The sequence below is a fragment of the Poeciliopsis prolifica genome, unplaced genomic scaffold (genome assembly GCF_027474105.1).
Source record: "Poeciliopsis prolifica strain line A6 unplaced genomic scaffold, Auburn_PproV2 SCAFFOLD005, whole genome shotgun sequence".
Lineage (NCBI taxonomy): Eukaryota > Metazoa > Chordata > Actinopteri > Cyprinodontiformes > Poeciliidae > Poeciliopsis > Poeciliopsis prolifica.
In genome coordinates this window covers 18,070,646-18,090,197 of record NW_026562380.1, presented here as the reverse complement: position 1 = coordinate 18,090,197, position 19,552 = coordinate 18,070,646, and the positions used below count along the sequence as shown (strand labels likewise).

The 19,552-nt window shown below is 38.9% G+C and overlaps 2 protein-coding genes across 3 annotated transcripts in view; one reads left to right on the top strand and one right to left on the bottom strand.

Annotated features, from left to right (window-relative positions):
• wdpcp (WD repeat containing planar cell polarity effector) overlaps nucleotides 1-11,368 on the bottom strand; it is an 82,128-nt gene extending 70,760 nt beyond the window's left edge. For both annotated transcript variants that reach the window (XM_055030234.1, XM_055030236.1), the window contains exon 1: nucleotides 10,869-11,368. The gene's annotated coding sequence lies outside the window, so the exon portion shown is untranslated. The remainder of the gene's footprint in view (nucleotides 1-10,868) is intronic.
• Nucleotides 11,369-11,417: 49 nt separating this feature from the next.
• Nucleotides 11,418-18,179, top strand: mdh1ab (malate dehydrogenase 1Ab, NAD (soluble)). Its single transcript, XM_055030240.1, has 9 exons — nucleotides 11,418-11,494; nucleotides 11,990-12,088; nucleotides 12,544-12,640; nucleotides 15,506-15,681; nucleotides 15,793-15,915; nucleotides 16,003-16,179; nucleotides 16,450-16,563; nucleotides 17,461-17,550; nucleotides 17,648-18,179. The coding sequence occupies exons 1-9, from the start codon at nucleotides 11,492-11,494 to the stop codon at nucleotides 17,768-17,770; spliced, it is 1,002 nt and encodes a 333-aa protein (XP_054886215.1). The 5' UTR covers nucleotides 11,418-11,491; the 3' UTR covers nucleotides 17,771-18,179.
• Nucleotides 18,180-19,552: the final 1,373 nt, after the last annotated feature.

Below are 19,552 nucleotides of genomic sequence, written 5' to 3'. Positions count from 1 at the left end.
ACACCACAACAAATATAGAAATGAGTCTGTCCAGACATGCAACAAAGTCTATACACAGAGCAACGCTTAAATTTCTTATGTCATATTCAAATTCTAAAATAAATAACACAAATGGAGAACAAAAGCTCATGTTATTTCTGAGTGGTACTGAATGGTAAATGTAAAGCTTAAAAATCCATCATGATTATTTTTATCAATACTAACATTCATGAGCTAAAATGACTGTTTGACAAGGAAAAGCAGTTGCTCTTAAACTACCGGGATTTTTCTTGAATACTATTTTTTTCTGAATTTTCCCTTAAAATATGTAATAAGCAATCTATTCAAATGTGCCCTGTTATATAAATATAAATACAAATAAAATCAGCAATCTAGTGTAAAACACAAAAGAAAAAAATATTCTAAACATAAAAAACTGATCAAATAAATGCTATAAAAAATAAATTATAAATAATTGTAAAAAATTATTTTATTTTCATGACTAATAATGAACAAGACCAAGTTATTTTTGATTAAAGACATTTGCAAACTTAGTGCAACAGGCTGCTGAACGTTCCCATATATTTATTGATATTTTGGTAAAATATAATCAAATTATTTTCACTAAAATTGATCATAAAACATTACCGTTACCACTATATACCTAACCCCAGGGACTTTACCTTAAAAGAATTTAAGGTAAAGTTGGTCATGAACCTAATGCCTAACCAAAAATACAGTAGGTACCCACAACATAGCAGATGTTAGGAAAATGGCCCCTTCAGTGTATCAAATAGAAGGTTACACATACACACATAACTCACGATTTTTCAGAATGCTGGAGCCGAGGTACCAAAACCTTAATGATGTCAATAGTTCATTTTTTATTGTATTATTTTTGCTTTAATTTGAATTTTAGTTTTTCCTGTTTGGTGAAAATGCATACTGGAGCAGAGACATCTAAAACATGCAAGATGATGAGCCCTAAGAACAAAGGTTGAACAGAAAAACAACAAAAACAAACTGAGAATCTTCCTGCGGGATTGAGAACCAATATCCACCTTCAGCTACATGCACACAGACCCATCAAGAGGTCAGGAAGAAGAAGTCCTTTAAAGTTGTTGTCAGATGCACACAGTGAAATGCACTCTGGTAAAATGAGAGGTCAGGCTGAACGTCCCCGAGATCTCTCAGCGGTCTTATTTAGCCGTCACACACTCACACATACGCTGTCTGTCATCTCAGAAACGAGGCCGTGACACTTCGAACACTTCTCTGTGGGCAAGAACTCCTTCTGCCCATCTGTCTCTCTGACAGGTTGACGTGGCGCAGAGTGGTTGGAGATCGATCTCACTCAAACCAAGAAGTTTGTTCTCTACAGTGTGACCTCAGAGATGGATGATGGCGTCATATCTCTGTTTTCCTCTAGCTACCCTGTCTAGAAAGTGGAATGAAACATTTTTTGGCATCTACCTTCTGTTATTTCTGAATTCATCATTTATATTTGTCATATTTCACTACCACAGAGCCAAGCAATCAAACATATTAAATGCAATCGATGAACTATAGAAATAAAACCCTGAAAATGAACAAATAAGAATATTTTTAAAATAAAGAGAAAAAAGTCAATAGTTGGAGTAGTCTTTCTTTAGCGCTTCTGCCTTCATGGTGATGTAAGCTGATCCCTGTAAGGGATCAGCTTACAAACATGATTCTTAATCATGTTTGTGATTAAGAATACAAGTTAGGGCACCTACACATTCCTTATCAAAAGAGTCCATATTTTTTCAGACAACTTTCAAGAGATCTGAGCCCTTAGCACTCATTTGAAATAAACATAAAATACAGAAAATCAAGACAGAATTTAAGTATGAAACTTGCCAACACCAGAAAGTTGAAGGAAGCAAGAATACAGGAGAGAAAGTAAGATGAAAGACAAGAAAAAAAAATTGGAAGAAAAGTAGAACAAAAAGACAGTAGCAGAAGGGAGGTAGGACACAAGGAAGAATAGAAGGATAGAGAAGAAGGGAGTGAAGGAAGTATGGAAATATGGAATGAAGGAAGAACAGAAGGAAGGTTAAGAAATGGGCTATGATACAAGGAAAGGAGGAAATGGTATTGGATGGATGGATGGACGGACGGACGGACAGATGGATGCAACTGCAACCCAGAGCTCAATTAAATATTGGATGTAGGGTTAGTGCCTGACATCATTGTGCTAATACCAGTGCTGCTAACTTATACAGCTTTTTTTGGATCATCTATCTCAGCGGCGTGATAAGAAAGTTTATATGGCCTCATGGTCTTATTTAATTGAGTTGGATACTGTGAATAATGATAATGATAATCTGTACAGGAGATTCGCAGTTGTGTGACTTTACATTCAGACACTCACATCACATTCACTGTAATACAGGGTGCTATAAGAGATCTTTCCTGCCGACAGCCATCACTAGCTGCAATAACTCTAAAGAGTTTGAATTAATATAAGTTTAATTTCCATTTGGGATCAATAAAGTATTTTTGAATTTGAATTGACCACCATGTAATGATATGAGAGCTACATATCTGCAATTCTACATCAATAAAGATTGACATAACATTAAAGATTGGTTTCAATCATGTAAGACAAAACACAATTTCTTGCTCTCCATAGTTCCCTGATAAACAGTGGTTCTTTTAGTTATCACAGGAGATAACTAAAAGAACCAGAAAAGAATGGAGTACTCATTCTCACCTATTTATTTCTAAATAGATTATGCATTATTTCATCACAACTCTTACAAAGAGAGTCAGTAAAGGCAGTAGGCAGTGTCCATTTAGGAAAATCTGAGCAAAATTCTTCCTGTTACCTGCAGTAAAGGAGTCAATTAGACTCCTGCTGACATTTGAAAACAACTGAAATACAGCAACAATGCACATATTAAAGCACAAGCACTCAAGCAAACAAACACACATCTGGCTATTCTCCACCTGTCAGAGAGCCCGAACATGCAGCCATGCGTGAAACTGCCCTGCTCTGTCCAACACTTGTCCTCAGAGTAATGCCATTATGGAACTGAACAAACAAAAAACTTTCAGTGTCTGCTGTGGTGACCTCTGTTTGCTTTTAAGAACTTCGTATTTCACCATATTGAGAGTCACCTCGGCAATCAGCACTAAGATATACAACAGTAATTTCTACTCTATTCTTCAGGATAATAGCTGGGTTCTGAAATGATATAATCTGGGTCAAGTCTTGTCTTGTCAGACCTTGTTTTCTCTTTCCGACTGTCAGAAAGAGGAAACAACTAGAGTGAAATAGCAACTATTTCTGACATTAAAGCCAATAAGAGTACTAACATCTCAGGAATAACTATTTTTGAGTGACTATTTCAGAGATTTAAGAAATGTTTCTCATCTAAAAGAGAAAATGGAAAATTGGTCAAGAAAAATGTAAGCTTTAAAGTAAAGTTTTCCACAATATCCACATCAGAATTCACTCTGGAAAAAGGAAAAAGATCACATTTATATCCAGCATTTGTGATAGTAGTAGCTATTCACAGGCAATGAGGCTCACTCGTTGGTTCAGAGATAAATCTGAAAACAGAAAAGCACTAGTCCGGTAGATGTCTGGAACTTCTTCAATTCAAACTCAGAAAAAAGTTGTTCGTGCATGAAGCTTAAACACAGGTTTAAAAGGTAAAAAACAATAGTAAGTCTAGGAAAGACTCAGTTAGCATAGCATACCATGCAAAACAAATATTTAACCATCCACAGCTCCAATGACTTGCCAGATCTGGTTTCTTGCTTGAACAAAAGATTTGTTCTGAGGCTGGTGTCTTGCATTCAAAACACTCTGATGCAAAACAGTCCAACATAGGGATGGCATCTACTCAGAGTAACTTTGACCAAGTAATAAAGCTATCCAGCTAAAAATTAAAGTTTTTGGAGGTATTTGTGATGTGTCCGCATGGAATTGGATAGCTGAGGATCAACCCTCCTGGGGTCTTAAGAGATAGAGTCATTTGGACCCAGGTTTTTACTCTGTGCGCCTTTTTTGTGTGTGGTTTCGGATATTGAGAGTCTGTCGGAATAACCACTAACCACGGGTTATGAAAGAACCAATAGCAAAGAGTTGGTTAGCCTCACTCACTTCTTTTGAGTTTTAATGTTGTTAACGTTGACATCATTGCCAAATGCTGGTATAACATAGGTATCATATCACTTTTGGCTGCAGTGCAGCTGAAATTTCTTAATAAAATGTTTATGTCCTCTCACTGAACACATTTAAAAAAAAAGCTGGAGGGTCTATTTAAAAAAAACATTCAAAATTAGAGATAAGCAACCAAAAGAAACCACATTTGTTTAAGGTGGGTGGTGATGATGGGAATCCCAGACGGGATGCAGGTAACCTCATGAACAAACGCAGTGAAGTAATTCCCACCAACATTCTCTTTCACGTACATTGGGCCCTCCTTTTATCCACAGCTTCCCCATCCTCTCCCTTACATGTATAGGCTTAGAGTCGTCTGGTCGGGCCAATCCTGCAGGCGCACCGTTGGCACGGTAACGAGTGCTATCCTGGCTAACATCTGCTGCACGACCCGGGGCCACTCAGAATGGGCTTTAATCCCCACACAGCCGTGTTGTGGGGGGAAAACATTCTTTTCCTTTTAGACTGTGCAGATAAACAGAGACGAGCAGTGATGCTGGTGAACCTGCAGACGACCGGCCTCTTGGAAGTACTAGGAATGTTGTTGGTTACGTGACCCCCCCGTCCCTCCCCAACCCCTCTTCGTAGTTGTGCCACAGGCCATTATGGCTGTGCAGAGGGCCGTGACCGCCAGCTTCGGCACCAGGTTGCCACCGCTGACCCATTTGGATGGATTTGGGTTTTGAAGTTATTGAACAGTGATGGGTGGTTTGTGGGGTGTAAGGTTTGTCAGCCAGCCTTGTTATGCAAAAACAACAGTCACATTGATGAAAAGAAAAAAAGCGTAGACAACATTCCACTCTCTACAAGTTTGCTGCCACATCATTTGGCTGCAGATTCAGGAGGCTTGTTGCTGCTGCATTTTTGGTCATCCTTCAGTGAGTTTGGAGTGTGTGGGATGCTGTCAACAGCAGAGAGAGAGAGTGCTCAGTTGGGACAGTTGCTGAGCATCAACATGTGACAGTTTGGTGCCCCCTTGTGGTCAAAGTCAGAGAAAGAATTGCTACAAAATTGCACAACTACTCACATCAAGAGTCATTCAAAGTCATAACATGACAAGTCAACAACTCATCTCCTCTTCGAAGAAACCAGGCCATGATCCTTCCTCATATTGCTGTTGCCGATAATCATCTTCTTTGGCAGCGACGCACAGAAGAAATGAAGACACCGCCCCGTCAATCAGTCCATCACCAGCTATAAAATATGTATTTGTCTTAATATGGAGTTTGATTCCATCAAACCCATTTCACGGACCATTTCCCTATGCAAACACCCCTTGAGGGTGGGGGGCAAAGAGAGAGTTGGAGGATGTAGTCAAGGCAGCTAACAGTGAGGAAGAGACACACCTCAGATGTCTCAGTGTGTGCGTGCGTGGGTGTACGTGTATGCATGTGTGTGTCCTCCATGAGATTTAATTGAATAGTTCTGCTTCAGTGCCAAGAAGTTAGTTAGTCTGTTTGCAGAGGTCTGTGTTCTTTCTGATTGAGTGTTGGGTTTTTTTCTTTTTCTCCTACACAGCGTGCCAGCACTTGGCTAGAAACAAAATCATTCTCCAGTTTCAATCACAGACACTGTAGCCAGACAGGAAACATTTCACATCCCTCAAGGCCATGTCCTGAAGGTGCCAAAACCGTACAGACAACAGCCCAAGCAGACCTGTAGGGTTCCCGATGTAATATTGCACCCTGGAAAATAAATACTTCAATATAGGCAAATTTTTTGTTAGCTTTGTGAACGGATTCATAATCCTTAACACTTTTTCACACTCTGCCACATTCCAGTAGCAAACTTTAACATATTTTATTGGGATTTATGTGACAGACTAATGCAAAATTCCAAATACATATAGAACGAAATGAAAACATGGTTTTAAAGCAATTTAGCAGCATATATTTTGGGATGAGTCTCCATCTGCTTCAAACATCTCAAGATTGGAATGTTTATTCGTTTTTTGAAATGGCTCTTGCTCAGTCAGATTGGACAGAGAATACCTTTTCTAAGTCTTGCCACATTTCCTCTAGTTGAATGTTTAGGGCCATTGTCCTGCTGGACAGAGCACCCATGACCCATTCTCAAACCTATTTCAGCTTGCAACAGGTGCAATTAGTTTCAATCAATCTGATCAGCTTTCCTGTTCTTGCTGAAGAAAGGCCCATTTCCACATGACACCAGCATCATGTGTCACCATTGCGATGGTGTGCTAGTGGTGTGTTCATTGATAGTTTTTCTTCGAATATAGTCTTCTGTGTGCAGTTTAGTGATGTGTTCCTTGATCTCGATGAAGTTGTTTGTTCCCTAGTGTCCTCCAAAAAAAATCTAAAGGCCTTCACAGAACATCTAGATTTCTATTGAGAATAAATTACACATATATGGAGCCAATTTAACATGTAGGTGACTTCTGAAGGTGCTACGGATGTAGTGTACTGCTCGTACTTGTGGAGGTCACGGACCACTGTTGAAATCCATGAAGACTTGAGATCCCCTCTAAAAACGCCTGTAACTCCCTGTTTCAATAATTCAAACACAAAATGTACCTTAATATGCATTAATACAAACAGTGGAAATCATCTTGGCACTAATACAGAAGCTGAAGTCTACAGCAGCAGACTCAAGCTCCAATCCTCAAGGCCCAAGTCCTGCAAGGTTTAGATGTCTCTCTGCTTCAGCACATCTGGCTCCAATATTAGCTCATCATTAGCAGAGCTCTGCAGAGCATGGCTTAATGCTAGTGATGCAGTTTAGACATTAAATTTTGGGATAAAGGACACATGTAAAAGTTGCAGGACTCTCAAGGTCTGTGTGACCAGCGATCTAAAGTCTTCTGCCAACAATCTTTTGAGGTAGAGTCAATCAGTGCCATGGACTGACTCTACCCCAGTGCTCCTTGATTGGCTGATTTGTAATAGCCAGGCAATACCATGCCAAATAGGATTGCGGCTAGGTAATTCAGCTACCCAAGCTGTATTTCTTTTTGAATATTTTTGATGTGCAATATAAAAAAAATCCATAAATTATTTTTGCAAATAATTATGTACTACATTCCACAGAAAATCCAAGACTAAACCGTAAGAGAGTCCACTATGAGGCTAAATGAACACAAATGCAGATCACACTTTCTAAACATCTACTTAAGAATTTTGAAATCAACATATAATTTTTCTAACATTTTAAGGAAGGAAATTTGATTTTATGGTTGCATTGTGACAAAAAGTGGAAAAGTGCAGGGTATGAGTATCACAGCAATACAATATCTACCACATTTTTCCTATGCCTTCTTTTTGCATTATAGTCTTTACCGCTAAATAAATCTGTGATGACCTGAAGTCTATACTTTTTTTAGATACCTAGCCAGAGCAGAGAAGTGGAATAGCTTTACATGTGCTGTATAAACCACTCATAATTTTGTCAAACAAAGCAAAGTAGTGTTAAAATCCTTAGCTTTTTCATAGTTATCAAATTTCAGTATGAGACTTTGAACTGGAAACTGCCAGCTTATAATCTCTTACTCAAACACAAAGCTTCTGCTATGGCAACAAGTGCTACAGAAGCTTCTTCACAGGAAAAAAAGAAAACATCTTTTCCCAAATGCTGGGAAAAGTGATGTCCAGGCACTTAAAACTGGCCGCATACTGGCGCCTGGTGAATTACGATTGTTACTGCAAGGTTCGCATGGGTTTTTGTTGAAACCCACTGTGACGAAGATACAGTGGGACAAAACTCATCTCTACAACTTCATCAGCTAATCTAAGGCAGGGACATGACGCTTCAAAGACACAGGAACATCACAAGGTAAATAAAGTGATGTCGGAAGAAAAGAGATGCTGAACTGACTGAGAGATAACAGTCACGGTAATGCAATTATCTGCTGGGCTTGTGTCTTTTTTGTGTGCTTTTGTGTTTCAGTGCAACCTACAATCTCATTGTGAGCGCTGATAGTCTGTCAGGGCTATTTGGTCTACTGAAGGCAGATAAGAAGGGGCGATACCGAGGCCGGTGGGTGCGACCGCCCTGCCTGCCTTCAAGCGCCAGTGTAACAGGGTCACTCAGGTGCTCTCTACAGGGACAAATGGAGGGGTAGAATAGGAAGAGATAAAATGGGGAGTGTGGAGATAGAGCTGAAGAGATGAACAAGAAAAGTAGGAGATGTAGTGGACAGGGGACATGCTGTCAAATGCTTATAAGGACCTTTGTCACTTAAAGCAGGAACGAGAATATAGGTTCTGCGTGTGCGCACATGAATGTGAATCATCCATTGCTACACTTTGTACATATATTATTATACACATATGACCTCTTTCTATTTTCTTTTGCCTCTCTGCTCCAGGTCTCACCTCTAAAAAAACACCCACAATGCCGATAGTTTTCACACTTGCACAAACACAAAGGATCAAGCTAGCATGCAAGCTGGCACCAGATACTATCAGGCGGCCAGCTGCTGTTTCTTGGTTTATTACGATTTCCTTTTTTCAAGAAGACAAAGTATGCCTAATCCCCTCATGTCAAGCTGACTGTGGAGACTGTCAGAGAGGAAAACAAACACTGTAGTCAGACGGATCAAGTAACATTCACAGCAATGCAGTCATTGCTGTCACATGCCTTAAAGAATAATAACAGACCTAATGGGATTTTACTGAATGCATTGAAAGCTATGAAATTTGGGAAAATGGACATTTCATTAATGAACTCTAAATTTAAGAAAATGTTGCCATCTAAAGCACATTATTTTGTCTGATATTACTATTCCTCCCACTTGTTTTGTCTTGTTTACTTGTAAGCAGGTGAACAAGACAAACATGTCAATCTACTCTTTTTATTAATTCAAACATTGTACTAATCGCAACATTCAGGTGATCATGAAGATATCAAGACTTCTTCATGTCACAAGGGGGGGATTCACAAGGTGTGGGTCTCCATATCGCCTTACTGTTCTACAAGTGTTGCATTCCTTGTGTTAGGCCACTCCTCAACAAGGAGCATCAGCTGTTGAGCTCATGTTTGCGTCTGAGGTTTTTGTGTCATTTCATACAAGTGGTGCAGCACCAACATATACATTGGTGTATGTTTTCTAAATACACACAAATGTTTGGGAAAAAACGTTTGTGTATGCTACGAGTATGTATTTCGTAAAAATACAAAAAAAATAACATTATATAAAAAAAGTAACATTAGACATTTCTGTCTAAATGTCTAATGGTACAATGTGGACATCTACAGCCTTCGTATGCACAAAATCTTTTAAGTTAGTGCGCGCGACATATTTTCAGGCAGATTCAATGGTACGGAAATTTCAATATTGCATTGTTCTTTCCATGATCTTAAACTCACAGTCATAAACTGAAAGCTACAGACTCCTGATTTTCCTCATGCCAGTACCAATGTAAAGCGAGTATTTATTACCCATAAGGGTACAAATTAAACAGGAAACAACAGCTGCTTTATACAGCTCTGAATGAAACTATCAAACACAGACCATCTCGAGAAAGGGAGCATGCAGATCGGGCTCTGTCACTGTTAGGTGAGAACACATAAATTAAGGCCAGGTGAAGTCTCATGTTAGTGATGTGTGGTCAATCTTAAAACCAGAACAATAAGAAAATGTAAATATTAATTTACTTTCAGAAAATTACGTTGGATACATAAGCCTCAAATGAAAACTATGGATAAACTACATTCAGCTGTTTTACTCTGATAAGTGTTGGAAACCAACAACAGATATGACACAATTTTCTTTCAAATATTGTACCTTTAACCACCTCAGAAACAAGAAAACGTGTCATGTTTAATTTAGATTAAAATAGTTTAATACAGTGATCTGGAGTTGAAAATATCAACACACATGATTGGAAAAAGCTACTCAGTTTGTGTTTCACCTTTGACCTTAATTGATAAATAAAACACAGAACACATTTTTTGTAATAAATTAATAAAATGTTATCTCAGTTACAACATTAATTTTTTTCACAATGTGAACTTTATTTCTAAAGCTGAGCAAACTTCTCAATTCTGTTTCCCTCACTTCAAATAAGTATAATAGTATTTTTTTGCTGTTGTTGTTGGATTTGCAGAGAGACTACTCTACACACATGTCAATCTGTTTATTGACCTGTGTAAATAAATGTCATAATAAACACACAAACCAAGAAAAAAGGAGCCAAATGAGACAAAAATATTCTAATAAAAACTTGAGGAGTCATCTTAAATCAGGTCTTGCTGCCGAAATTCTGGCAAGTGGGGTGCAAAATGTATAGAACCTTACTTATATTTTCTTTAGAGACATTGATGTAAGCTTTTAGATGCTGAACACACATACACACACCAGGCCCTTTTTAATTGCTGTCATTATTCCCCTGCTAAACTTTACATGGGAAATGTAAAGTTTATATTAAATATTAAATTAGAAATTTCCTTTAGTTGTTTAGTTGTTTTAAATATTTCTAACTGTATGTTCTAAAATCTAGATAGTAACGCCACAATTTTCACGGAGACAATGACCATTATTAAATATTACCCTATATTAGGTAATGCAATTTCAGTGTTTGGAAATATGTCAGTGTAATGCTACGTTACTAAAGAAACACGATAACGGCATTGTAAGACGGTTTTTCTAAAAACAATGCACATATGCGTCAAGATGAACATCACTCATACAAACACAAAAAGTAAAATTAGAGGAAAAGATAAATACAGTCATTACCTTATCTTTGTTATATTCTTGGCATTCAGTTGGCAACACACTTTTCACTTTAAATGGTTGCAAGTTTCGTCAGGACGTGAACGAGACTTATCCAAACTTAATGCCCGTCTCTCACTGAACTTGTTTATATCGCTTTATCTTATGTGAATAATTTATGCTAAGGTCACTGCTGTGCCAGTTGTTGTTTCTGAAGTCCTTGTTCTGTGTGTCCTTCTGACAAGCGGCTAGGCTACCAGCTAGCAGCGCTCGCGGCTTCTACGTCGCTAAGCAACCACACGCGGCTCTAAAAGGGCTAATTCTAGCTAGCTAGCTCACTTGGTGTTCTAAAAAGCGGTTATTGAGCTCAGTACCCATCGCATATGGTGTTAATTCAATCGAATACCAAATGAAAGCACTTTTTCAACACCGAGAAGAATTCAAAATAATATCTAATTGTTGTTTTCTTGAGCTGAGTTAGCACCTTTCGATAAAGGCTTTGACTGTAACGATAATGAACTACAATTCCATACATGCTCAGTCTGCCGTATGACAAGTAAAAGTGTCGTAGTGAAAAGAGGCTTTAAATAGGAGTGACTTCATTCGTCAGTCAGAAGTGGGGGGAGAGCAGTTCGAGTTCTGTCAGCATGGTAAGTACTAGAAGCAGAAGATGCTCAATTAAGGAATTTTCTTTTCCAAAGTATTGTAGATATATATTAAACTCGTCGAGTGAACAGTGTTGTCATTTTTCTTTTAGTTAGTGATAAAAACATGTGTTTAATTTGAAGTAAGTTGGTGAAAGACAAGAAAGTTTATACAATTTGTAGTTCATTTGTTCTCTATTAAAACGATGTGCTTATTTTGCGTTAGAGTGAAATTTAAGGTCATGAATGAATGAATGGTAGAGATGTGGATCAGCTGATAACCTAAATTTATCCTGGTTTTGTTATGCAACAGTAGGATCCTAATAGAGACCAAAGGGTCTATTAATACATTGACCCCCTGATCTATTTAATCCAGTTAACAAAAACAGAGACCCCCCTGCTATGTGTATAAAAAAATTAATTTAGCTGCCACCTTCAGAAAACCGCCTTTCTGAAAGCAAGAAAATTTGTACTTCTGTTTCTTGAATTTGTATTTTTCAGTCTGAGCCTATCAGAGTTCTGGTGACCGGCGCTGCTGGACAAATTGCATACTCTTTGTTGCTGAGCATTGCCAAGGGAGATGTCTTTGGCAAAGATCAGGTAAAGATGGCCTTTATTGTGCCCTAACAACCCGCTAAAGCCCATTATCTCATTATGTGGTGCAGTTACAGTGTGACAGATATTGACAGGTGTTCGGAAACTGCTGTGTATGTGGAGAATGCCCCACGCCATATTTTGAAGGGGGTGGCAATGAGCATATGTTGGCTATGTTGGAGTTGAACAGACTCTACTCGCTCACCCATGCGGCCTCCGATGAAAGAGGATTGTCCTTGAAGTCAGTGAGGAGGATCTTGTGCCAAGTGTCTTAGTCCATTTTTAAAACCACTTGATCCGTTTGGCACACACAGTTGTCACCAAGTCTTACAGCTTTACTCGTGCAGTCTGTCTGAAGCCTCGCACAATACACTTCAGAATTAAATACACACCACATTAATTTAATATGCTTCATTATTTTCAATCTAATACTAAATATCTCTCACTCTTTCATTTATTAGCCAATCATCTTGCTTCTTTTGGACATTACTCCCATGCTGCCAGTGTTGGAGGGTGTGGTCATGGAGCTGCAGGACTGTTCCCTTCCACTTCTGAGAGGTAAACATTTCAAACTATGAGGAAAATAAATTCAACAATGCAATAAAATGAGATCTCTTTCTAGGGATCATTCACCAGGTTTGTGTAAAAAGATGACTAATTGCATAAAGCACACATGTGTCTTCAACAAAATGGCTGAAACACATGCACTTTCTATTAAAAAGCTATTTAAAATCTTATCGACGTGATTGTGAGATGTCCCGTTCCGTTTAGCGCTGAACAGAATTTAGTGAACTTCTCAGCTCCCGTCACTCTCTTTTGCAGAGCCTTCATGTCTGCCGTATTGCAGCCAGGGTACCACGATGAGATGCTGTGTGTAATCAAACTCTTGGTCTCTGTAAAAATGCAGTGAGAATACAGGTAGGGAGTTATGTTTAGTTAAATTTTCTCACAAAGTAAAGTCACTGCTGGGCCTGTTTTACAACCCCAGTGGCATTCATCTCTATTTATGATTCATAAATTTTTGAAATTCCCCCCTGCGGTCTTTGGTTACATAATAATAATTAGATTTGTATTGCTGATTTAGTGAGCAATTTTATGGCTGGGATTTCTCAAATAAATAAATTATTCACACGTCTTATTTGTGAATGTTCTTGTATCATCATTGAGCTCGTTTTTGGGTCTTTTTTTTTTCTGTATAAGAAATAACAAATCACTTAAATGTGTGTACTTGGATAGGCTTTTAGTGGTATTGGTTCCAGGTAAATTTGCCCCAATTGATAGTCTACTTCTCTTACCCGCATGTTGCCAAATTTTCCCTTTCTACTTCTATTTTGCGCCTTTTTAAATGTGACCTACACACTGTGAATGCTTGTGGTTTTGTATTTTTACAAATTAAGGAAAGCAAACTTCCATAATAATGCTAAAATTTTAAAGAATTTCTTAATCGCTTAATATTCAGCTTTGTCTTGCTACCCATTGAGGCCTATCAGCTGTTTTTCTTTCACTGGCCTAAATGGGCTGAGCAAGCTCCTGCTAGTAGATGTTAGTTTTTGAAGTCTTTACAGTATGTCATGAAATGATTGTAGCAATCACCTTTAATTCCTCAATCTCCAAGATGGGTTAGAAAACATTAACTGGAGTGACAAAAAAAGTACGACTACTTGTTCACTTGTTCAATTTAGTGTCAATTTTAAGTCTGGTTTTCAAATCATATAAATTCTTATTTCAAGCATTCCCAAATTATCTAACAATAACAACTATCCACTCCTGAGGCCCTTTTATCACACTTTTTATTTGGGGTAGAAATGATTGTCTTTTACTCTCTGAACTAAATGTTAACCCCAGGAATTGTGTACGGATCTGCTTTGTCTCCTCTGGAGACTTTAGTTCAGACCACGTGACCTTCGTGTCTAAAAGTCTTTAGGTGTCGCCTTTGTAACCCTCATCATGAGATCGAGTGTGAGGGGCCATTTTGCGCCAACTCCATTGTGACCTAGATTGTTGTTTTTTTTCTCTGTGAAATGATGCTTTGTTTGGACAGGCACTGAGTGGCCCCTGTATTAACCAGCTGCAGTGCAAATACAGCACTTTAAACACAGAAATGGACAGATACAATTCTGGGTCTCCATGATAAATGTTCAGGGTCCATTTAGCTATGTTTTTCACTCTAGTGTGTGACCATTGTCTATAGCTTGATTTGTTTTGTTTGTTTGTTTTTAATTGCCAAGTCATTTTTAGTCTGACCAAAGCACAATTTATGCACAAAACAGCCCACAAACTCAAGGGACAAAATGTGTAAAACGCTGTTTTACACATTTACCAAGGAAGACGAGGTTGAATTGGTGCAAAATGCATGGTTTCAATCAGGGCACTGAGTGTTGAGTGTTCATTGGAGAGTCTAGGATAGAAGCTCTTTGTGACAGCTGTTTTTCTTCAAATAACGCTATGTAGCACTAACCTGAATGTAAAAGTCCCAACAGTTTCCAGGATATGTGGAGTCTGCAAAAATACCAGTGGTTTGTTTCTTGACCCTAGAATTGTACAAGACCTATTTGGAGGGAAGATCGGCCTGAGATGATTCTCTCAACATACCTAGTTGTTTGTTGTGTTATGAACTTATCCTGTTTTGTGGATTAGCCAAACTGCACAGTGATGGACAAGCACAGGATGGTCTGAATGGTGGCCATATAGAAGATGACCATCATGAAGTAGTCTCTTCCAAATAATGTCTATGTATGAGGACCATCTCAGGTCTCGACAACGGGTGACTCCCTTGAACTTGAAGTGATCCATAGGGAACACTGTTAAAGATGGTAGGGTGTGTCATCTGAAAGTTCACTGTTATCTCAAGTTCACTGTTATCTCACTGTTAAACTCAAGGTGTTTCTGACCAAAATGGTGGATCAGCCAATCCACCTCCTGTATGTATGCAGACTCATCAATGTACTGGATCAGACCAGTGACAGTCGTATCGCTTGCCAACTTCGGGAGTCCGGTCAGTGTTGCACACCTCTTGGGTTTGGGGTGCCTGTGCTGATGGTTTTTATGTGGGAGCTTACAGTGATGGATATCTGGTTTGATAGTGTTGAAAGCTGAGCTGAAGTCCACAAACAGGATCCTGGCAAATGTCCCTGAGCGATCGAGGTGGTGCAGGATGAAGTTAAGTCCCAAGTTGACTGCTGACCTGTTTGCTCAGAAAGCAAACAGCAGGGGGTTCTGCAGATTACTGGGATGTCCTTCAGCTGCTTCAACACCACTCACTCAAAGAATTGCATTACCACAGACATCAACAGACATCAGAGCTACAGGCCTATTGTCATTTAACCTCCTTATGGTGCATTTCTTGATAAGATCTTGTCCTCAGGTTTTGGGATTTTATTGTAAAAAAACAATTAACCAGCAGCTTATTTTCTCCTTTCACAGATATCGTGCCCACTGACAAGGAGGAGGTGGCCTTCAAAGACCTGGACGTTGCCATCCTGGTGGGCTCAATGCCCAGGAAGGAAGGGATGGAGAGGAAGGACCTTCTGAAAGCTAATGTGAACATTTTCAAGAGCCAAGGGGCCGCCTTGGATAAGTACGCTAAGAAGACCGTCAAGGTAACAATCATTTCTCTTTGTGTTGCTTCTTTAACATTTTTCTTACAGTTACAGATTTGTGCCTTGACATGATAAGTTTGCAGGGTTATATGTAGCTGGGTCCATTTTCAGGTGCTGGTTGTGGGAAACCCTGCAAACACCAACTGCCTGATAGCAGCCAAGTCCGCTCCCTCCATCCCTAAAGAAAACTTCTCCTGCCTCACACGTCTGGACCACAACCGGGCCCGCTCCCAGGTCCCTTACCTTTTTGAGCACTTTAGTTTCTGTTTGCTTACCAAATCTGTGATTAAATGTGAGCTCTCACCCTCTCACACGCTGCAGGTGGCAATCCGCTGCGGTGTTCCAGCCACGCAGGTGACGAATGTCATTATCTGGGGCAACCACTCGTCGACCCAGTACCCAGATGTGCACCACTGCAAGGTCAACATGTCTGGCAGCGAGCTCGCGTGCTTTGACGCGGTCAAGGACGATGCTTGGCTCAAAGGGGATTTTATAGCTGTGAGTTGATGTCTCCTCTGTCAGGGCCAAACCTGTACCTTTTGATATAATGGCATAATGGCAGTAAATGGAGCACCCTTCACACTTATTGCAGTGGGCGGGGGTTTGCTGACCCTAATAACGTAGAAATTGGCGACTACAAGAATTAAAACTTTCATCATTTCAGGGTCCAAGCATTTCAGCTTCAATCTTCAAAGGGACACTCAAGCTTTTGATGTCATTAAGAATCATTTTAGACTTAATTAAGTAGTCCATGTTGTTTTTTTACAGACTGTTCAACAAAGAGGTGCTGCAGTCATCAAGGCGAGAAAGCTGTCCAGCGCCATGTCTGCAGCAAAAGCCATCTGTGACCACATGAGGGACATCTGGGTTGGTACCCCAGAGGTAAGTTTCCTAATACTACTTTTTTTTCTCTTGTCATTTTTTTCTCCTATCATTTTTACTTTATTCTCATAATATGTCTTTATTCTCATATTATTCTTACTTAATGCTGGTAATATTAAAGGATGATAAGATAATAACACTTTATTGATCCCTGAAGAGGGGATCATTTTGATTGTCAGTTAACAATGACAGCCTTAAGGACACAGACATATCTCTCTGTGTATGCTAAAGATGTATTTGACATTTAAATCGCACAGCTCTAGAGACCTTATTTATTTACTTTATTCCCATAATTACATTTTTTACTTTTATTATTGTGGCCCTAATACTCTGTCATAGTAGTGTGTGCCCTATAAGTAGCATTTCTGGATTTAGAACCCAATATTACCAATGCCCCACATATTTGCAACTGTGCCTAACATAATTTTGTTATGAGTCCCCAGAGGTTGTAATTAATCTAATTAATCTTAACTTTCTAAGAATAATTTCTGTCATATATCAACACTGGCTACATGTAGAAGTATGGATGATTCCTCTGATAGCCATGTTGTGCGTTGTTGCATTGCTTATACTTTGCTGTGGCCTTGCCTGTTTGAGACAAACCAAATTGTAGAGTTTAGAATATTAATAAACATCTGCATCAGACAGAAAATGGCTATTGGTAATTGAAATTGGTGTACATGCCTGATTGTTTAAAACTGATTGTTTTTGTTTAAACAAAAGAATGTATCTGTCTATTAAGTCACCTGCCTGTTCCATGTTGACTTGAGCACCTTTCCCTGAAAATGTCTGTGCAAGCTTTTGATTATTCTTCATTTTTAATGGCTGTTAGTTTGAATTTTGATGCCACAATAATGCATTTCAAACACAGTTTGACCCGCTTTGTCTTTTCTACAGGGTGAATTCACCTCTATGGGGATCTACTCCACTGGAAACTGCTATGCAGTCCCAGAAGACCTCGTCTACTCGTTCCCTGTCCAGATCAAGGTGGCTCTGATATGACCTCGCTTTCACATTTCAGCAAGCTCCCTGAGAATCATTTTGCTATAAGAGTGCTATCTTTGTTTTCTTTTTGTCTCATTAGGATAAGACCTGGAAGATTGTGGAGGGCCTGGCGATCAATGACTTTTCCCGGTCCAAGATGGACGCCACCGCAGCAGAGCTTATAGAAGAGAGGGATACAGCTGTGGCTTTCCTGGGAGTATGACTGCACTCGGTCGGGCCAACCCTCCCCCCAGAATGTAGACCCAAAACTCCAGAGGCATGCCTGTGATGCAGAACTCCTTTCGCCCCTTCGCTGCTCTCTGTAGATATACATGTTCACATGAAAAAGAATGCCAGGGTTTAGACGGATTTATATTTGTCCACTGCCAGACATTTTTTTTAAATCTAGAAAAATAATGAGTATGAGTTTACCTTGATCAGAAAAGCAGCAGATTGGCTGCTTATCAGATCTGTTCAACTTGATCTTTAAAAAATAGCTGCTTATCAGACTTTGTTCTCTGGAGGTGAGTGAATGGATGGATGACTCTTACATATTGTCAGTGATTCACTTAAGTCATGAAACACTGTATCTGATGACTCAACGTTAAAAATTAAAAATGTGTATAAAATAATATGGCTCCTTTTCTTTTTAATACCTTTATGGTATTTTGTCCTGAGTGGCTCAACTTACCAGCCTCGCAATGTTTCATGACGTCTGATTGGCTAATCGATCGATTCACATTGAATTAACTAGGATGGTTAATTCGATGTGATCATGTGAACTCTGAGCATTACAATTGCACTGTATCATAACAGAAATATCAACTGTTTAGATAATATTCATAAATGGGAATCCACTTTTTGCTCTTGGTGACTTCAGAAAAAGCATCTGCCATGACTGAAGGCCTCAACTGTTGCTTCAAAACACATGGTTTATTAAGTATATTAAAAATGTCCAATCAAATCAGCTGGCTTTTAAATTCCCTGTTAGTAAGAAGCCATTGCTGTTTTATAAAGCATAATCTATATTTTCATACACCTTTATAATACAAAGTCTGCATGTCCTAGAATCTTCCTCTGTGCAAACAGCATTGTGACATGTCTGGCCATTTACCTTTTTTAAATCAGTATTTTAATTGTTAATATAAAAATCACATTTTTATATTTCAACAGGGCGTTCTGGTCTTTTTCCAGAGGCCTATGAGAAGTGAAATGACACAGCTTCACCAGAAGGGGGCAGTATTTCCTCATCCCACCTGCATCAGAACTCATTAATGAATCATTACTGGTACGATTAAATAGACAGTCATTGCTGATAAAGACAAGCTGTATGGCTACAAAATCCACCATAAAAATGTGCCACTCCGAGATTAAGGCTTAATTTTTCACGGCATAAATATTCACAGACTGTTACAATTCGGCATAAGTGTAACGAGACACAAAGATCGGTGAAAGAAGCTTTCTTTTGGCTTCGTGTATGTTTCTAACTCTGTGCACAAAGTTTCTACAAGCTTTAACACAACAGTAAATTCAAATCTGATCGTGAACGAGTCAGGATATTGAGCCGGTTGGTACAAGATGCTCTCATTGCTCGTTTTGATGGAAGATTTTGTCGTCAGGCTAATAAGAAGAATGCAGTGAGAATTACGCGCTTACGTACGTTTACCAGTAAAACCGAAATCTTGGTAGTCTAAGAATCCAGCTCTTCCAGTCGAGCCAAGTGGTTCGGATCCAGAAAAAGAAACGCAATTCCCATCGTAGACATCTAGTAGTAGATGCTGAATCGAAACTTCCGCCACATAATAGAGGGCATTTTTGTTGAAACATGCAAAAATATTGTAAATGTCATTAAATGTGACATATTTTAATGAAACTAAAATATTTAGTTTCACATAAAAGTTTTAGGTGAAACTACCATGAGTTATATTTCTTGTGGGGTAGAAATGGCTATTTTTGTAATATATGAACACACACAAAACAAATAATTCATTTCAAAACCGATTCT

What these genes read in the sequence shown, in the direction of transcription:
- mdh1ab (XM_055030240.1), top strand. An exon ending in TTCCCTTCCACTTCTGAGAG is followed by an intron (nt 12,641 to 15,505) that starts GTAAACATTTCA and finishes CTCCTTTCACAG; the next exon opens with ATATCGTGCCCACTGACAAG. An exon ending in ACGCTAAGAAGACCGTCAAG is followed by an intron (nt 15,682 to 15,792) that starts GTAACAATCATT and finishes GTCCATTTTCAG; the next exon opens with GTGCTGGTTGTGGGAAACCC.